Raw genomic sequence first — 15283 nt, 5'->3', positions numbered from 1 at the left:
TCTCCCCTCAGCCTCCTCTTCCTCAAACTAAACAGTCCCAGCTCCTTCAATCGCTCCTCATAAGATTTATTCTCCAGGCCCTTCACCAGCTTCGTTGCCCTCCTCTGCACTCGCTCCAGCGCCTCGATATCTCTCTCGTATTGAGGTGCCCAGAACTGGGCACAATACTCAAGGTGTGGCCTCACCAGTGCTGAGCACAGGGGGACAATCACCTCCCTCCTCCTGCTGGTCACACTATTTCTAATACAAGCCAGGATGCCATTGGCTTTCTTGGCCACCTGGGCACACTGCTGGCTCATGTTGTTTACAGGTTCATTTGATGTATACCTTTAAGCTTACATTAGAAAATCAATACCATAATGTCCTTAAAGATTTGTGCTTCTAATAAATTCTCTCATAAAGTGCTATACCATGACACAGATAGACATAAAACTTCTTTTGATATGGCAGAAACTGTTAGCTGCAAGCATAGTTATCATCAGTTCCTATGTATCTTATAAATATGACTGTTACTAATTTTGAACACAGTAGGACCTATAATGTAAAGATATTATTTTCTCTAACAAGCTCAAATTTGGCTGATACAGTGAGCTCCTCAAGCCAAATCTGCTTTCGAAGTTGCTTCTTTCTTTGTTAGACCACAGGACCTGGATTTTCTTGAAGCAGAAGAGCTATCTTTTTTTTCAAAAGAAAAAAATTTGGAAGAAGTCATACATTTGTTGAAACAAACTTCCATCACAGATGTCTGCTCTGTGTATCGAATAGGTAAGTATGAGTTTTACTCCTTTTTACTGCACCAGGTACATGTTCGGTTCCTATATCCCTGTTATAACAGATTTATTTTTTTTTCTATTTCAATGACATTCCAGCCTTTACACCTACTTTGAAATATCTTGGTATTCAGTTTGATCATAGGTATGGCATATAAAAACCCTTTATATCATCTTTGCTACTTTCTTGCTGATGCAAGACTTTTCCCCGCAGAGCATTTACAAATCTTTTGTCCCTTTTTTTTTTTTTGAATGAATTAAACAGCAGGGTTTTAAAAACTCTGTCATTGAGCTGAACAAGCTTTCAATTGTCAAGAGTGCTGCATTATAAAAGGCAGTATGTTCACCCAAATACTGCTGGCTTTTCATTCATCTTAGGAAAGGTAGCATAATAATTATTGACAGCTAATGCAAACATACACCTCTTTGTGCTTGATTTAACTTTCAAAGGTATAGAAAAATAGCAAAATCTATTCATACAAAGAAAAAAAATACTTTTAACTACATCATCTCTGATACAGATGTTATTTCTCTGAGTGCTTATGCTTTACATAAACTAATTGGGATAATTGGGGTTTCACCTTTACAGATTTAGTGTAAGGCAGTGTAATGTAATTGTCTTGCTGAACTGAACAGGAGCAGCAATTTCTTATCCCACCATAGGCTGTTCTGTGGTGATGCTTGTCAAATGTCTGACAACATTTTATCTCCATTAAGTGGCATCCTGAGAGACAGGCCTGTAGGCTCTGATTTGAAAGGAGCTGGTGTGTAGATTTGACTCAGGTGCATTGATTTAATATTCTTCAAATTAAACTGTGTGTTTGAACAATAACTAAGGCATGTCAGGCCTGAGTTGCAAAACGCAACTCTTGTCAATGTACAAAATGACTCCACATCTCACTTTTCTCACTCAAATGAAAAGCCTGGGAACAAAAGCTCAGACCTCTATTTGTTACTAAAACAATCTCATGGGCTTAATGGACGTACTGCTGTTTTGGCCTGTCACACTTTTTTCACCACATCTCATCTTCTCCCTCATCTTTACAAGTGCCAACTTTTTTTTCACATCTTCCCCAGCTAATAGCACCATCTTTACCACTTTTTTCTCTTAAACTGTACAATTGATCAACATAATTTGCTTAGAGGAAGCATTTTTAATATTCACTTGATGTTTTGTTGTGTGATCTGAGTAAATGGGTTTTTGATTCCTTCCATCTACATCAATCTAATGGGAAGTATTTACCTATGAGCACTTCCCTAATTAGATATTCAGAGCATTGAGTTACGACATAGATGTAAACATCTGTGGCATTTGCCCACCATAGTCAGGAAAGCATTTACAGAAAGGAGATCCAGAAGGAAACAGTGAGAGGTCACTGTTAAAGGCTGGTAAAATAGCTTAAATAGACCTAGTTCTGTGAGCCTCTGCTTTTACATATGTCTTCATACACTCAGTACCACTTATAATGCATCTAGTGTATGAAAGACAGATATAACCCTAAAATGCAGCATGACAACTAAAATACCTTGAGAAATATCTTCTAAACAAATCATGAATTCTTAAATGTTCTACATCAAACATCTAAAACAAGATCTATAGTAGTAATGTCTACAAAATTAAAAGAAAAGATAGAGTACAAGGATTTTTCATCTGCATACTATTGGAATGGCCACAAAAGTCTGACACTCCAATCTGCATAAAGGACCCTAAATAATTATTCCTCACCCCAGGAGAGAAGCGAAAACTTACTTTAGTAATATTAAGGGCTTTTTGTTACCTCATTTTAGGGGGTGGGTTGTGGGGAATGATTTTATCTGTGCTGCCTACTTGTATTTTAATGCAGTAGTGATGCATCCCAACCATACAGAAAGCAGTGAATTATATTAGCAGGAAGGTAAGTCTCTAGTATCTGTTAGCTTTGGGTCAGACTTAGAAATCTCCTATCTTCTAAATTTCCAGGACCTATCCAATTCTTCTGACAGAAAGAATCCCAAACTCAAAACCAGCCTTATTTTAGGATATTTAAAACTGAAAAAGAACCAAGATACCACAACTAACATGTTCTTTTTCTTTCTTACAGACCAATTGGAAGAACCAGAATTTCAGAAAGCTCATGAATGTGGTAATACTTCATAAGCATATAATTTTGAAGTAAAATTAAAGTGACTTCTGATTTTTTGATAACTTTGACAGCTTTTCTCTTTCTAATGTCTCTTAACGTTCTAACTTTCTTCTCTCATTGTTTATTTTCCTAGGTTTTCCTGTAACCTCTTTTCACTAGGTTTTGCTTAAGACATTGTGGGTTTTCACTGATATCAGATGTCTGTCTTGGACCTCGCTATCCAGTTGCAAACTGTATGACTAATTTTTACTGCTGTGACACACACACACTGACACCCCCCACGTTGTTTAACAGGGCAAAATACTGTTTATGGGACACCTGGCAAGTGCTGACTTTGAATTCCAGCAGATTTTCCATCTGCTAGAAAACTTCATCCCGTAAATATGTTTCCCAAAGGGGATATTTTGATGAGGATGCAGAATTATTTCCCTTTGGCATTTAGTTGCTAAGCTGTAACTATCATTACTTATATTGTACTACATTTTTCTAAATACCAGTTTTTATTTTTATGATTCTGCTGAACAGTTTCAGAAATGAGATTCTAAGGAAAATGAGCTCTAAATCTGCAACTTCAATAAGCTCCTGTTAATATGCAGCTGTAAGCTTTACACTCTGACTGCAAACTACATCCCTAGTCCCTGCCCTATTACCTTGGCTGGGTAACAGTGGGAGGACTAAAGACATGATGGCCCATCTCTCTTTTTTTTTTATATTTGTAAGATATTCAACAATGTCAGTACTAGGAGAATTTAGATCAATGACCACAAACTTCATAATTTTGAGAAAGTTAATCTGTGCCAGCAGAGAATCAGGGTTGATACTTGATTGAAAGAAGAAATCTTATTACACGTTACACAGCTATGGCTGGCCACAGAGAGATAGCATGGACAGGAGAGCAGGACCTTTGCAGGCACGCTTGCAGCACCCACATGAGACTTCAAGAGCTCAATCAATCTTATGCATCCTCCCTGGCTAACCTGCCTTAGTTTTCTGTCAGGACGTAGGCATACCCTTACTCAACTCAGATGCATGCTGTCCATCTGTGCCCTGACCTTGGGCCATTTATCTAGCCTCTGGTTCAGACCTTGGGTCTTTCCAGATTCTGGTGTTCTCCTGCTTACCAGCTAGTCTGAATTGTAACTCATTGGCAAATCTCTCTCACTTATATACACACAGAGAGAACAGAATATGCACTCAGTGTATATTATTTGAGTATACACTCAGACACAAACCAGTATGAATTAACGCTGGACTTCAGTTGGATTAGTGTTGGATCAGGCACAGGGCCTGGCTAGGCAAGCGTACCGATCAGCAACCTGTTTACATGTGGCAAGTCCTGTTCATCCCCACTCCTCCACTCTCCCACACTTGTTCCTCCCCGATCCTTCTTGATCTCTCTTTTTCCCCACCTCTGGCTTGTCTCCTAGACATACTGTCAAGAAAGTGAAGTATGTTTACATAGTGTTTTCCTCATAGCATCTTCTATTGATGTTTTTTGTTGGTCTATCCAAATATCTTTGCACGCACATGTGAAGTTGTGATCTGTAATTTATTTTTGAATTTCAGAAATTCCATGTTCACATTCTAACACGGGATCCACTAGCAAGAATGGTAAGATAGAAGAATTCCTGAAGAACTTCAAGAATTTGGAGGTCACCCAGGCAGAAAAGCCAACTACTGAAGGAAAGGATTCTGCTAACTCTCCAAATACAGAAATCTTTCCTCCACCTTGCTTCCACATACGTCAAGATGATGTTCAAGCATCTGACGTCTTTGAGTCATTGATACTTTTCTTAAATAGGAAAGAGTATGATAGAAACTTCAAAAACTTGTATGATTTCTCTTATCCATTTATCAATAGCATGTTTTATGGGTTTTCAGAAGAAGAAGAACTGGTTAGCTTTTTTAGGTCAGCAAGGGAAGCAGCAAAGAAAGCAGGTATGTCCTGGGCACTAGCAAGGCTATGCTTTCTCTTGGGCAGGCTCAGTGTTAAAAAGTTGAAGTATTCCCAAGCTCGGGTGTATTTTGAGGAAGCGTTGGGAGCAGTAGGTGGAGGGTTTAGTGATTTGTACTTTGTAATTGCTCTTTATACAAACCTAACGGTCATCTACTTGACACAGAAGAACAAAGAAAAATGTGCTCATGTTTTTGAGAAGGCTACATCTCTTCTCATGGGAATTCCCAACTACATTTGCAGTGCTGACCTGGAGTCAGATATTCTAAAGTATGCTCTGAAGAGGACAATTTTGAGCCAGAACAAACACGCGGAGGCAAGGGCATGCTTCCTACTGGCAAAACATTACAGTGCACACAAACAGCATGAAGAGGCACTGCCGTTCCTGGAAAGGTTTCAACTGTTGCTTAATGACTTGGGTTTACAAAACAACTTATCAAACAACTGTTGTTTCAAACTAGCAGAGTCCTACAATGAAAAGTGTTTGCCGCACATTGTGTTAAGTTGCATAAAGGTTGCCTCTTCCCAGAGCTCAAATACTTTAACGGATTCCTTGAAAAGGATTGATTTAGTGATCAAAAATGCTCCTAAGCTCTACGGCCTGAGAAAATTCAGACAAATACTCCCATCCCAAACTGCACCTTACCTCATACAAGCACTTTCGTCTGTGCTTACTAATGAACAGCAAGGACTATGCAGCACTCTCTATCTTAGCTTAGCAAAACTGTACAGTCACCACAAACAGTATGGAAAAGCCATTGTTTACATGACGAAAGCACTGGACGCTGATGTTTCTGCTAGGCCAGAGGAAACTATTAACTATTTGGTTTCACTTGCTTGGTTGTACATTCTTCACAGGCAATATGATGTGGCTTTAGCCATTTTAAATGCTGTTGTAGATTCTTCATGGAGCAATCCTCAACAACTAGGCATCGCTTATAATATGCTTGCTGTTGCTTTGAAAAGAACAAACAATACAAAAGAAGCTGCTGAGAGTTACTACAAAGCACTGCGTCTTTCAGAAGAGACTCATATGACCCATAACCAAGCTATAGCCCTGGCTAATTTTGGGGCACTATGCCTGCATGCAGCAGCCAGCAAACTGGCAGAACATTATTATATCAGGGCAGTGAAGCTATTCTCCAAACTTCCAAGTACGGACTGTGGCCAAGACTTTATCCAAGTCCTCCTTCAGCTGGGATGTTACTATGTTGGTGGAACTCAAAGAGAAAAAGGAAGGTTTTATTATGAATGGGCTTTTTTAGTTGCAATGGAGACAAGTCATCTGGAAAGTAAGTACTTCCCCCCCTACCACCACCCCCTGCCAAAGTTCCAAAATGCACCCTGTTTGGAAATGTTTGTTATAGTTGTTCCTAGGTATGTTATAGTTGTTCCTTAAAGAACATGTTATGTGATAGTTATCAAAGCGATTAAAATATTTGCTCTGTCTCATAATGGTGGAGAAATAAATACATGTTGGCTTGCTTTTCTGGTGGTAATTAGGTTTGTCGGAAACGATAGACTAAATGAAGTGTTAAGAAAAATAAATAATTTCTAAAAAATCTAGAGATTTCTATGTTCAATAACACTTACAATAGTTATGATATCATTAGTAGTAAAAACAGACTCGAGTTTAAAGGTATGAAAACAATTGGTAATCTGGATTACTTTTGCATAAAATAGTTGTGGTTATAAGACCCATGCTTTACTTATTTATTCTTTCAACCATGATTAAGGCAGCTTATACAGGTAATGTAACTGGTTTATTATTTTATTTTGGAGACCAAGTTTGAAGTAACCTCTTTGTTAACTTTGGGGGTGAAGAAACTGGCAGTGGAATCTTTTTGTTATGACTCTTACATTGTTATTCGACTATGCTGAATTTGTGAAATAGTAAGAATGAGTTATTTTAAAACTAATTTAACTTTAATTTTAAAATAGAGACTCATGTTACTATTTCCGATCTATTCTCCCAGGTCAACTACAAGCAATTAAACTGCTGTGTCAGTTCTACAGTACAGTTGTTCCAAATGAGGCTCAGTGTGTCATCTACAATGAATATCAACTATCTTTAGCTAGAAAGATGTCCAACAAAGTTCTGGAGGGACAAATTTTGGAAACCATTAGTCAGCTCTATTTGTCTTTGGGCACAGAAAGGTAAGACATGCTGAATGACTTTGCTTTTATTCAGACTGTAACTCTTCTGCCATGCTGAAGGATCTCAATTTTTGCAACAGCTAAATATGACTGATTTTTTTCACTCTGCTTTGCCAAAACACTTTATCAGAATTGAAGGGTTCAGTGCTAGTAGAGACTTCTCTCGTTTTGCGGTGGGTCTTTTTTTAAGTAACTATCATTTCTCAAGGGAGACAAGATGTTCATCAGGGATTAGCACCACTTCAAGAGCCAAATGGTTTTTAAAAATCTATGTAAATGCATTTAAAAAGTACTATGTTACACAACTCTTGATGACTGTTATAGCTGTAGGATTAGTGCTGGCAGGTGACTTGTTTGCAATGATACTTTTACAAGACAATTTTTTTTCTATTAGAAATCAAATGACATATTCCAGACAGGTCAGACATCAAATTGTCTCTATGTAAGTGTTTCTCTTTGAGGAAATGCTTTTTTTTCAAAACTTATAAAAGCACAAAACCTATATGCAAAACTGCATAGCGTCAGTCTCCAGCAATTTCTATGCTGCTCTTATTTTCAGAATACCAATTTTTTGCTTTGCTTTATTGAAAAAACGGACTGCACAAATCAATTTATAGTAACTAACAGGTGCTGGGGAAAGGTACGGGTTTCTCTAGACAATTTTTAATGTGTTTTTTAAGGCAGCTCTGTCTGATTTTTATTTTTTTTCCTTACTGTATCTCACTTCAGGGAGTCACTTTAGATTCAGGTATTTTCATGCGTGCCTCAGTAAGGATGGAAAAAATATCCTCAGTCGTGGAAAGAGAGTAGATGCTTATTTTAGCTTTATGTGGCTGCAGTCCAAGCCTCTAACTTTCCTAATATGTCACCTAATTTATTTTCCTTTGTTCACTCCTGTTTAATGACATAGTTGGTGAAAATCCTTTGGAGAGGCTGAAGACAAAGGAGTTGGTTAAGATTTCAAACTACATGGAATTTGCAGAAGGATTTCACCAGCTGGAGAAGCTGCTGCTTTGTGTGCGTGCAGTGCATAGAATTTATCACAGAATCATAGAATATCTCAAGTCAGAAGGGACCCATGAGGATCATTGAGTCCAACTCCTTGTTTCTCACCTAGAAGCTTGGCTCCCAAATGTTGGCTGTGTAACCTTAGCAGACTACTGGATAATAGCACGTACTCAATAGGATATTAAACCATAGTATCACAGTGTTCTTTGAGTTAACAGTCCCAAGTAACAAGGCTGGTTATCTATGATGAAGTAACAAAACCGGTGATGCACTTGGTGTCACCAACCTCCATTGTAAATTACTGTGGCCATGCCAGGGGACACAGCCTGACCCATTCCAGCTGCCATGCTGCGTTATGGATGGGTATATGACTGCTGTAAAAGCAAAAAGTCCAAAGGAGGGATGGAAGTGGCATTCGGTAGTTGGGATGAGTTGGATGACTTTAACTACCTTGCCTTTCCTCATGTTAGCAGCTTGTTAGCAAAGAGAAGACTGAAATGTCAGGCTTGTTCAGTGGACGTTTACTTTCTCTCATGAGTATAAAAGGAGTGACAGGTCTCTTCAATTTATGTAAGAATCAGGATGTGGTTAAAACATTACTTTTTTTTCCCCTCAAATGAGATACCTTGTTGAGACAGAACTAAAATCTTGATAGCGAGCAATACTGGGGAGCATATTATTTTTTGATTTGTTTTAGATCTTTTTAGAGGCCTAAGTAGGCTGTTCTAAAGATGCACTGTGTAAAGATTCACTGTAACTGTGCAGTTCATGTTGCACTGTAGAATGTTTGTGTCTTGTGCTCGGAGGAAAAATGAACCAGGTCAAGGTGATGGGAGTCTATCACAAGACAGATAGAGAAGGATTTAATAAGGAAGTCTAGGGCTTCTGTGTCTGATGTAAAGCACCATAAGCTCAATCAATCTGATAGGTCTTTCTAATGAAAAGTATGACCACTCTTCTGAGAGCACAGTGCCCTTACACTTAAAGAAAATTGCACTGCCCAGTGACCCGATAATTTAGGTGCTTCTAGAACTGATCATGTCTTGTACCCCTCCAAGATTTTCTACAAATGTTAATTAGTTTGAATTGTGCTTAAGTCTGAGGCCTAGGTGATATTTAGAAAAAAATATTTACAGATGCAACCTCTTTCTGAGGTTTGTGGGGGAAAAAGCCATACATGATAATCATTAAAGATAAACAATAAAGAGTTAAAGATAAGAAAAGTTTTGGGGTTTTTTCCCACCTGTGACTAGCCTGAGATGTAGGGGAAGGACACATCTAAAATAAACTATCCTGAAATAATATAATGTGATAACAATCCAACAGGAAGCATAGATTGAACAAAAATGGAAGAGGAAGAACACCAAATTTGCTGTTAGTAATGGAATATAGCTGAGAGATTATAATTGTGCATTGAATAGAGGAAAGAAGTTTGGGGTTTTTTTCCATAAAGCTTTTTTCATTATGAAGAAAAACATTCCCAATTCTGAAGAACCCCTCAGTGATTAGCAGTTTTCCCCTTTTTCAGGGCTTACAGGTCAGCTCTTGAATATACCAAAAGAAGCCTTGGAATATTTATAGATCTCCAGAAAAAAGAGAAAGAGGCATATGCTTGGCTACGGGCAGGAAAGATATATTATGTTCTGAGGCAGAATGAGCTTGTGGATCTTTATATTCAGGTATGTTGTCAACACTTACAGGCATGCACATGTTGTCAACATGGTGCAGGTGGCGCGCGCGGTAAGAGAGTAATTCAATACAATGATTCCAGAGATTTTGCTAACTGATATTCTGAACATATAGTAACACCATTTATGTAATGCTTAACAGCTGAAAGTCTCAGCATTTTCTGGTGGTGCTCCGTTTTAATCTTTTGCTTGACTCTGGAAAGATTTTCAGCAGCGACCTTTCTAAGTGCCTGGTCTGTTGTAAATTCTGTGTATTTCTTCATTGTCTACCAGCTCTACAGCACCACAGCAATCAAACCATGTATGTATGCTACATGCTGGTGCATAAGACATAATAATCATCTTAGCATGCTGGTTATGGGCCAGATCCCCAGAAAAAAGAGAGTAGCTTTTTCAGGAAGCATTTCCAAAGCATCTAAAGCTTTCCTTCTGTGGCTGTGCACAGCACGGCACGGAGCCAGCTGGAGCTGGAGCTGCTGCCTTTGCAACAGTGAGACAGGAGGCAAGTGACTGGCACACCTCGGAACCCCTGCAACCAGCTGGGACCTGCTGCTGCTTCTACTGCTGTGCTAACACAGGGTGAAAAATAACCCAAAACAGGGATCCTAGCCCTTGTGGCTGCTGAAACTGGATCATCTGGAGTCTTTCTCAGGGCTGCACTGCAGCCGAGATCTGACTCTGTTGTCTATATGGCTTCTTGGGGGTTGGACTAGATGATCTCCAGAGGTCCCTTCCAACCCTACCATTGTGTGATACCATTCTGTGATTCTAGCCATTCACTGATGCATTTGGGGAATTAGTTTCTTGCTTTTGTAAAGGGGTTAAAAATACTCGTCTCCTGTTGTAAGGGACAGTGCTGTCCTGTAGTGCAGGATGTATACAGAACCCGATCTAGTAAGATCTTAGTCTTGGCTGGTGTGTGAGCGGTACCAAAACATGATCTCTAAATAAAATAATCCCCCATCTGTTGTTAAAATGTTTTGGAAAAAAATCTCCAAAGAAGCAGGAAAACACAGGAAACGCATTAATGTTTAAAATGTACTCAGACACGATATGTGGGGCTACTTCAATGATTTTATTTTTTTTTCTCTCAATTAAGTTAGATTTTTGAATACTTACTAGGAAAACTGAATAGATGTGCTTACAGGAAGGGACTGTGTTATAGGCTTGTTATTTCTTTTTCTTTCACTAAATGATTTTAGCTGATAGCCCCCAAGTCAGTGGTCAGGTGGTACAAAAGCCAAATCAGCATGTGGGATGGCTTTCTCCACCTGCTTTATTTCCTCCAAGAGGACAAGTGGGCAAGGGACATGCGTGTGTGTTCCATACTGAGCATGTATGGAACCTGGTATTTAGAACAGAGTCACTGCCTCTCCATGAGGAAAGCCTTGAAAGCAGGAATCTGCCCACTAAAAGGTTGACTTCTGTGACAGTAATTTGTGCAAGTCGTCACATCTTAACTTCTGTGTAAAACAGCTTCTAAAAATGTGATGCAATAGAGCCCTTAGGTGCCTGAAGACAAAATAGGCTGAAAAGGATTGCTGCCTTTGTGCTGAAGTAGAGAGCTGGACTTTTATTAATGGGATGCCACTTGCAAACTAAAGATTCCAAAACCAAAGCAAGGTTCTTCAACTTGTTCCATGTGCAAGTCCCCTTTCTTATTACTACTTATCCTATCAGTAACTGGCTATTGCGGTATCCTTGCTTTGGGGAGGATGCATGCTGCCTTTCATGAAGTCCTTTTTAATAACATGGCATATGTTTATTTCAGAATAACAAGACAGTGGAGCTGCGTTTACTTACAGAATTCACTTCAGATGCTTTTAAAATCTGCACGGTTAGCAATATCCAACTTGCAATTAGAATTTAGTTCTGTAAGTGCAATTTAATTCAAATTTAATATGTTGCAGCTATCAAATGCGTTATTGGTTTTTAGAGTGCCACGTGCTGACAAAAGTAGCAGGGTACTGTTGCCAGAAAAAGGGAGACCATAACACTATGTGCCCAGGTCCTTATGTTCCTTCTTCAGCATCTGCCACTGGCCTGCTCAACAGAGTACCAAAAAGACAGACCATGGGTATCATAAAATATAGCCTTTCCTATCTCATAACGAGAAGATCTTAACAAGATCTTTTTTCAGTGGCTAATATTTATGATGCTTTTATCAAGAAGTAACCAGGATTTTCTTTCTTTCTCCATTCCTTGTTTTCTTTTCAGGTTGCTCAGGATGCTGCTCTTTACACAGGAGATCCAAATTTAGGAATGGAATTGTTTGAAGCTGCTGGAGACATATTTTTCAATGGTACTTGGGAAAAGGAGAAAGCAGTGACTTTCTACAGGGTTTGTGCAGTTTTTCTACTGCATGGATAGTTATGTACCCTCCCATCGCAGCAGGTGTTCTACAAATGCTGAACCAAGAGCTAATTCTCTCAGCAAATAATTTATAACCTATTGCAGCCAAGTACTTAGTCATGGTGTTAAAAGGCTTCACCTGTTGCAATTCCTGGGTGTAAGATATGCCTTATGCAAAGAGCAAAATAAAACCAGAAATTGCTTGACATAACATAAATGGAAGCCTGTCAGTGCACATCTTGGGGTTCAGCAGTACCTAACCTGTTCTTATGTATTTCAGGACAGGGCTCTTCCACTTGCTGTTAAGACTGGCAACAAAAACACCGAACTCAGATTATGCAATAAACTGGTGGAATTGCTGGTAAATCTGAAGGCTTATGAGGAAAGTCTGGAATATGCAAGAGCATCTCTTATGCTCAGTGTAAGTTTAGGTAAGGCCAACTTCAATTATAGCTGAATATTACTGAGATCTCCAAAATAAGACAGAATTCTAAAAAGGCTTTCTCCCTTTGAATTCAGTTAGATTTCTTTCCAGGATTTCATAATGATATTACCATTGCTATTTTTGCTTCCATTCAAGAATGAAGAATTTTATTGCTGTCTCTCCTAACTCTAAGCTCATATGGAAAACCTTTGGTAGAGCACAGAATTAAACCTGGGATTCCAAGTCCAAATTGAGTGTTATTCTCACAGCTAAGCTGTAATACTAATGAATAATATTGTCTCAAGAGGCTTTCAAGTGTCACTTTTTTTTTTTTTTTAGATTTGCTCACAGCCTTGCTGGTGAACTGACCTTAGGAAAAAGTAGTCAAAAAAAATAGGGCTAGTTTCTAAAATGACTGTTCTTCAAATCTGAGAGCTGTTCAACTGCTTAAGAACCCTCTCACCCCTCCATAAATGCACAGACAGGTCATTTTGATCAGTCTGAAAATCATCTTTTTGTCATAACTTTTGATGTAAAGTGTGTACTGGGAGGGGCAAGGGAGTCTTTAATCTCATTAGCTACTACACTTTCAAAATAATATATTTGGTATTCTTTGTAAGTATATGCAGGGTGTGTATATCTATACATGAGATATGAATGTAGTTATTAAGAAAACCCCAGGCACTGTCAAATCCTACACTAGGAAATTCAGGAATTCTGTGGGATTTTTCTTAAAGGACAGGTTTTGGCGATGAATCTTTTGAGCACAATTATTTTTATTCAATAAAAGGTCAGCAAATATCATATAGAAGTAAACAAAAAATAGCATAGATGTAATCTGGTTTGAGAAAATTTGACTACTTTGTCTCTTTGGTTTTATCCTGACTCATACATTATCTCATTAGGAAATCAGCTAAATGAACGAATAGCTTACCATCGTCTGGCTGCCATCCATCATCATTTGGGTCACTGTGAACTAGCTGAACACTTTTATTTGAAGGCCTTGTCCCTCTGTTCCTCTCCTCTGGAGTTTGAGGAGGAAACACTATATTACGTCAAGGTGTACTTGATCTTAGGAGACATTATATTCTATGACCTTAAGGTAAGAAATACCAAAAACTGCTGAAGAAAATCGTTACGCTGAGTAATGTTTCATAACATCAGGATTTACTGCATTCTGTTTTTATGCATTTAATATATAAATAATAGAAGTGGGGAAAACCTACTGAAGTTCAGAATCTATATTATTCTCGTTTGATACCTAATAAGCTGACCTTGTATTTCCTCTTACGCTGGTTATACTATAGAGCGTACTATACTATCTTTGTGTCTCTTATTTCAGGACCCCTTTGATGCAGCAGGCTATTATCATTTGGCACTTGCTGCTGCCATGGACCTGGGCAATAAAAAAGCTCAACTGAAAATTTACACAAGACTTGCAATCATCTACCACAACTTCCTTGTGGATCGGGAAATGTCTCTCTTCTTCTATCAAAAGGCAAGGACCTTTGCAACAGAGTTGAACGTTAGGAGAATAAATCTAGCTCCTGATCAGTGCTATAAGAGTTCATAAGCATCTCTGGAAAATGCAGTCTGAGAACTACAGAAGTACCTAAAGAAATACTGCACTGGCTTTGTAGGAGGATGCAGAATGCGCTCAATGTCTCATTATGCATGTGCTGTAAGCCCCGGAGCTCAGCATCCCAGACTAAATTACCAGTTTATATGACAGTGAACTACATTTCATTGTCTCCAAGATATACAGTCTTGTACTTGTTGTTTAAGGATCAGCCTGTGAACTAAAACCAAAACCCAACAGTATTTTTTTTAAACTAAATTTTTCTTTGCTATCTGTTTCTGCCTAGCTGGATACTGGAAAATGATCAAGCATAAATGCAATGAAAAATACTTAATAAAGTGTTACAGAGAGAGAAAACACTCCATTAGAAAATGTGGGTTTCTTTGCATTGCCTAGTTCTTGTATGACCTAGCTCTATTGTGTTTACTTGATGTCATAAGAATATGTGCACAATCATGTTAGGTGGCGTGTTTGAGAACTGGTTTGATCCAGTTCCCCAGGCATCACCTCTCATTTCCTATCAAATTAATCTACTGCAGTACTTACAGGCACTTATACTAGTTAAGATTTATCTTCTAATTCCTGAAAACACTTATCTACGTGTTCTAATAACTGGTTCCCACAACTGAAGTCTCTAGTAATATGTAAGGTGTAGTTTTGTGCATTTCAGTGGTCACGTGAAAGCCCCCTTTCATTCTTTTCAAAGGCAAATTATCTGGTTTATTTTAACTGACCCTTTTCTGAACTGTCAGTATTGTCTGCAATGACTTATAGCATTTCCTGCCATCTTACATGTAACTATATTATGCTCAGAAAAATGTACTACTTTAATTGCAAAAATCCTAGATTGTTAATTTTGATAGTTATAAATATTTGCCTCGAAACATTTTTGTACCAAAGCTATGGTAGAACTGACATATTAGATCATGCTGCATATTTTGAGAAGGAATGTCAATGTCTTAAAGTCTGATAATCTCGCAGTTAAATATTTAGCTACGCTTTGAAATGATGCCTTTTCATTCTCTAATAACTTCGTACAGAAACTGCTAGTTTATTTTTAAGAGACGTTACAAAGAATGGAAGTATGGAAGTGTCTTTGGAAGATGCACACACAGTCTCAGAAACCAGCTAGGGGTTGTTGGCTGCATATTATTTTATTTGCTTATACTGTCAAACCTGGGGAAAGGTGCAAAAAACCTTTTTTTTTTTTTTTTTTTTGTGGTCTGAG

The 15283-nt window shown here is 38.3% G+C and overlaps 1 protein-coding gene across 1 annotated transcript in view; it reads left to right on the top strand.

Annotated features, from left to right (window-relative positions):
* Nucleotides 1-15042, top strand: part of SH3TC1 (SH3 domain and tetratricopeptide repeats 1) — a 34236-nt gene extending 19194 nt beyond the window's left edge. Inside the window, exons 10-18 of the mRNA XM_063336990.1 lie at nt 638-765; nt 2852-2893; nt 4460-6139; nt 6824-7004; nt 9541-9691; nt 11918-12040; nt 12333-12483; nt 13382-13578; nt 13819-15042. Coding sequence (XP_063193060.1) covers nt 638-765; nt 2852-2893; nt 4460-6139; nt 6824-7004; nt 9541-9691; nt 11918-12040; nt 12333-12483; nt 13382-13578; nt 13819-14049 — 2884 coding nt within the window. The 3' untranslated portion in view covers nt 14050-15042. The remainder of the gene's footprint in view (nt 1-637; nt 766-2851; nt 2894-4459; nt 6140-6823; nt 7005-9540; nt 9692-11917; nt 12041-12332; nt 12484-13381; nt 13579-13818) is intronic.
* The last annotated feature ends 241 nt before the right edge of the window (nt 15043-15283 follow it).

Source organism: Chroicocephalus ridibundus, chromosome 5 (genome assembly GCF_963924245.1).
Source record: "Chroicocephalus ridibundus chromosome 5, bChrRid1.1, whole genome shotgun sequence".
NCBI lineage: Eukaryota > Metazoa > Chordata > Aves > Charadriiformes > Laridae > Chroicocephalus > Chroicocephalus ridibundus.
The sequence above is the reverse complement of the archived record's forward strand: the minus strand, read 5'-3'. Positions and strand labels throughout refer to the sequence as shown.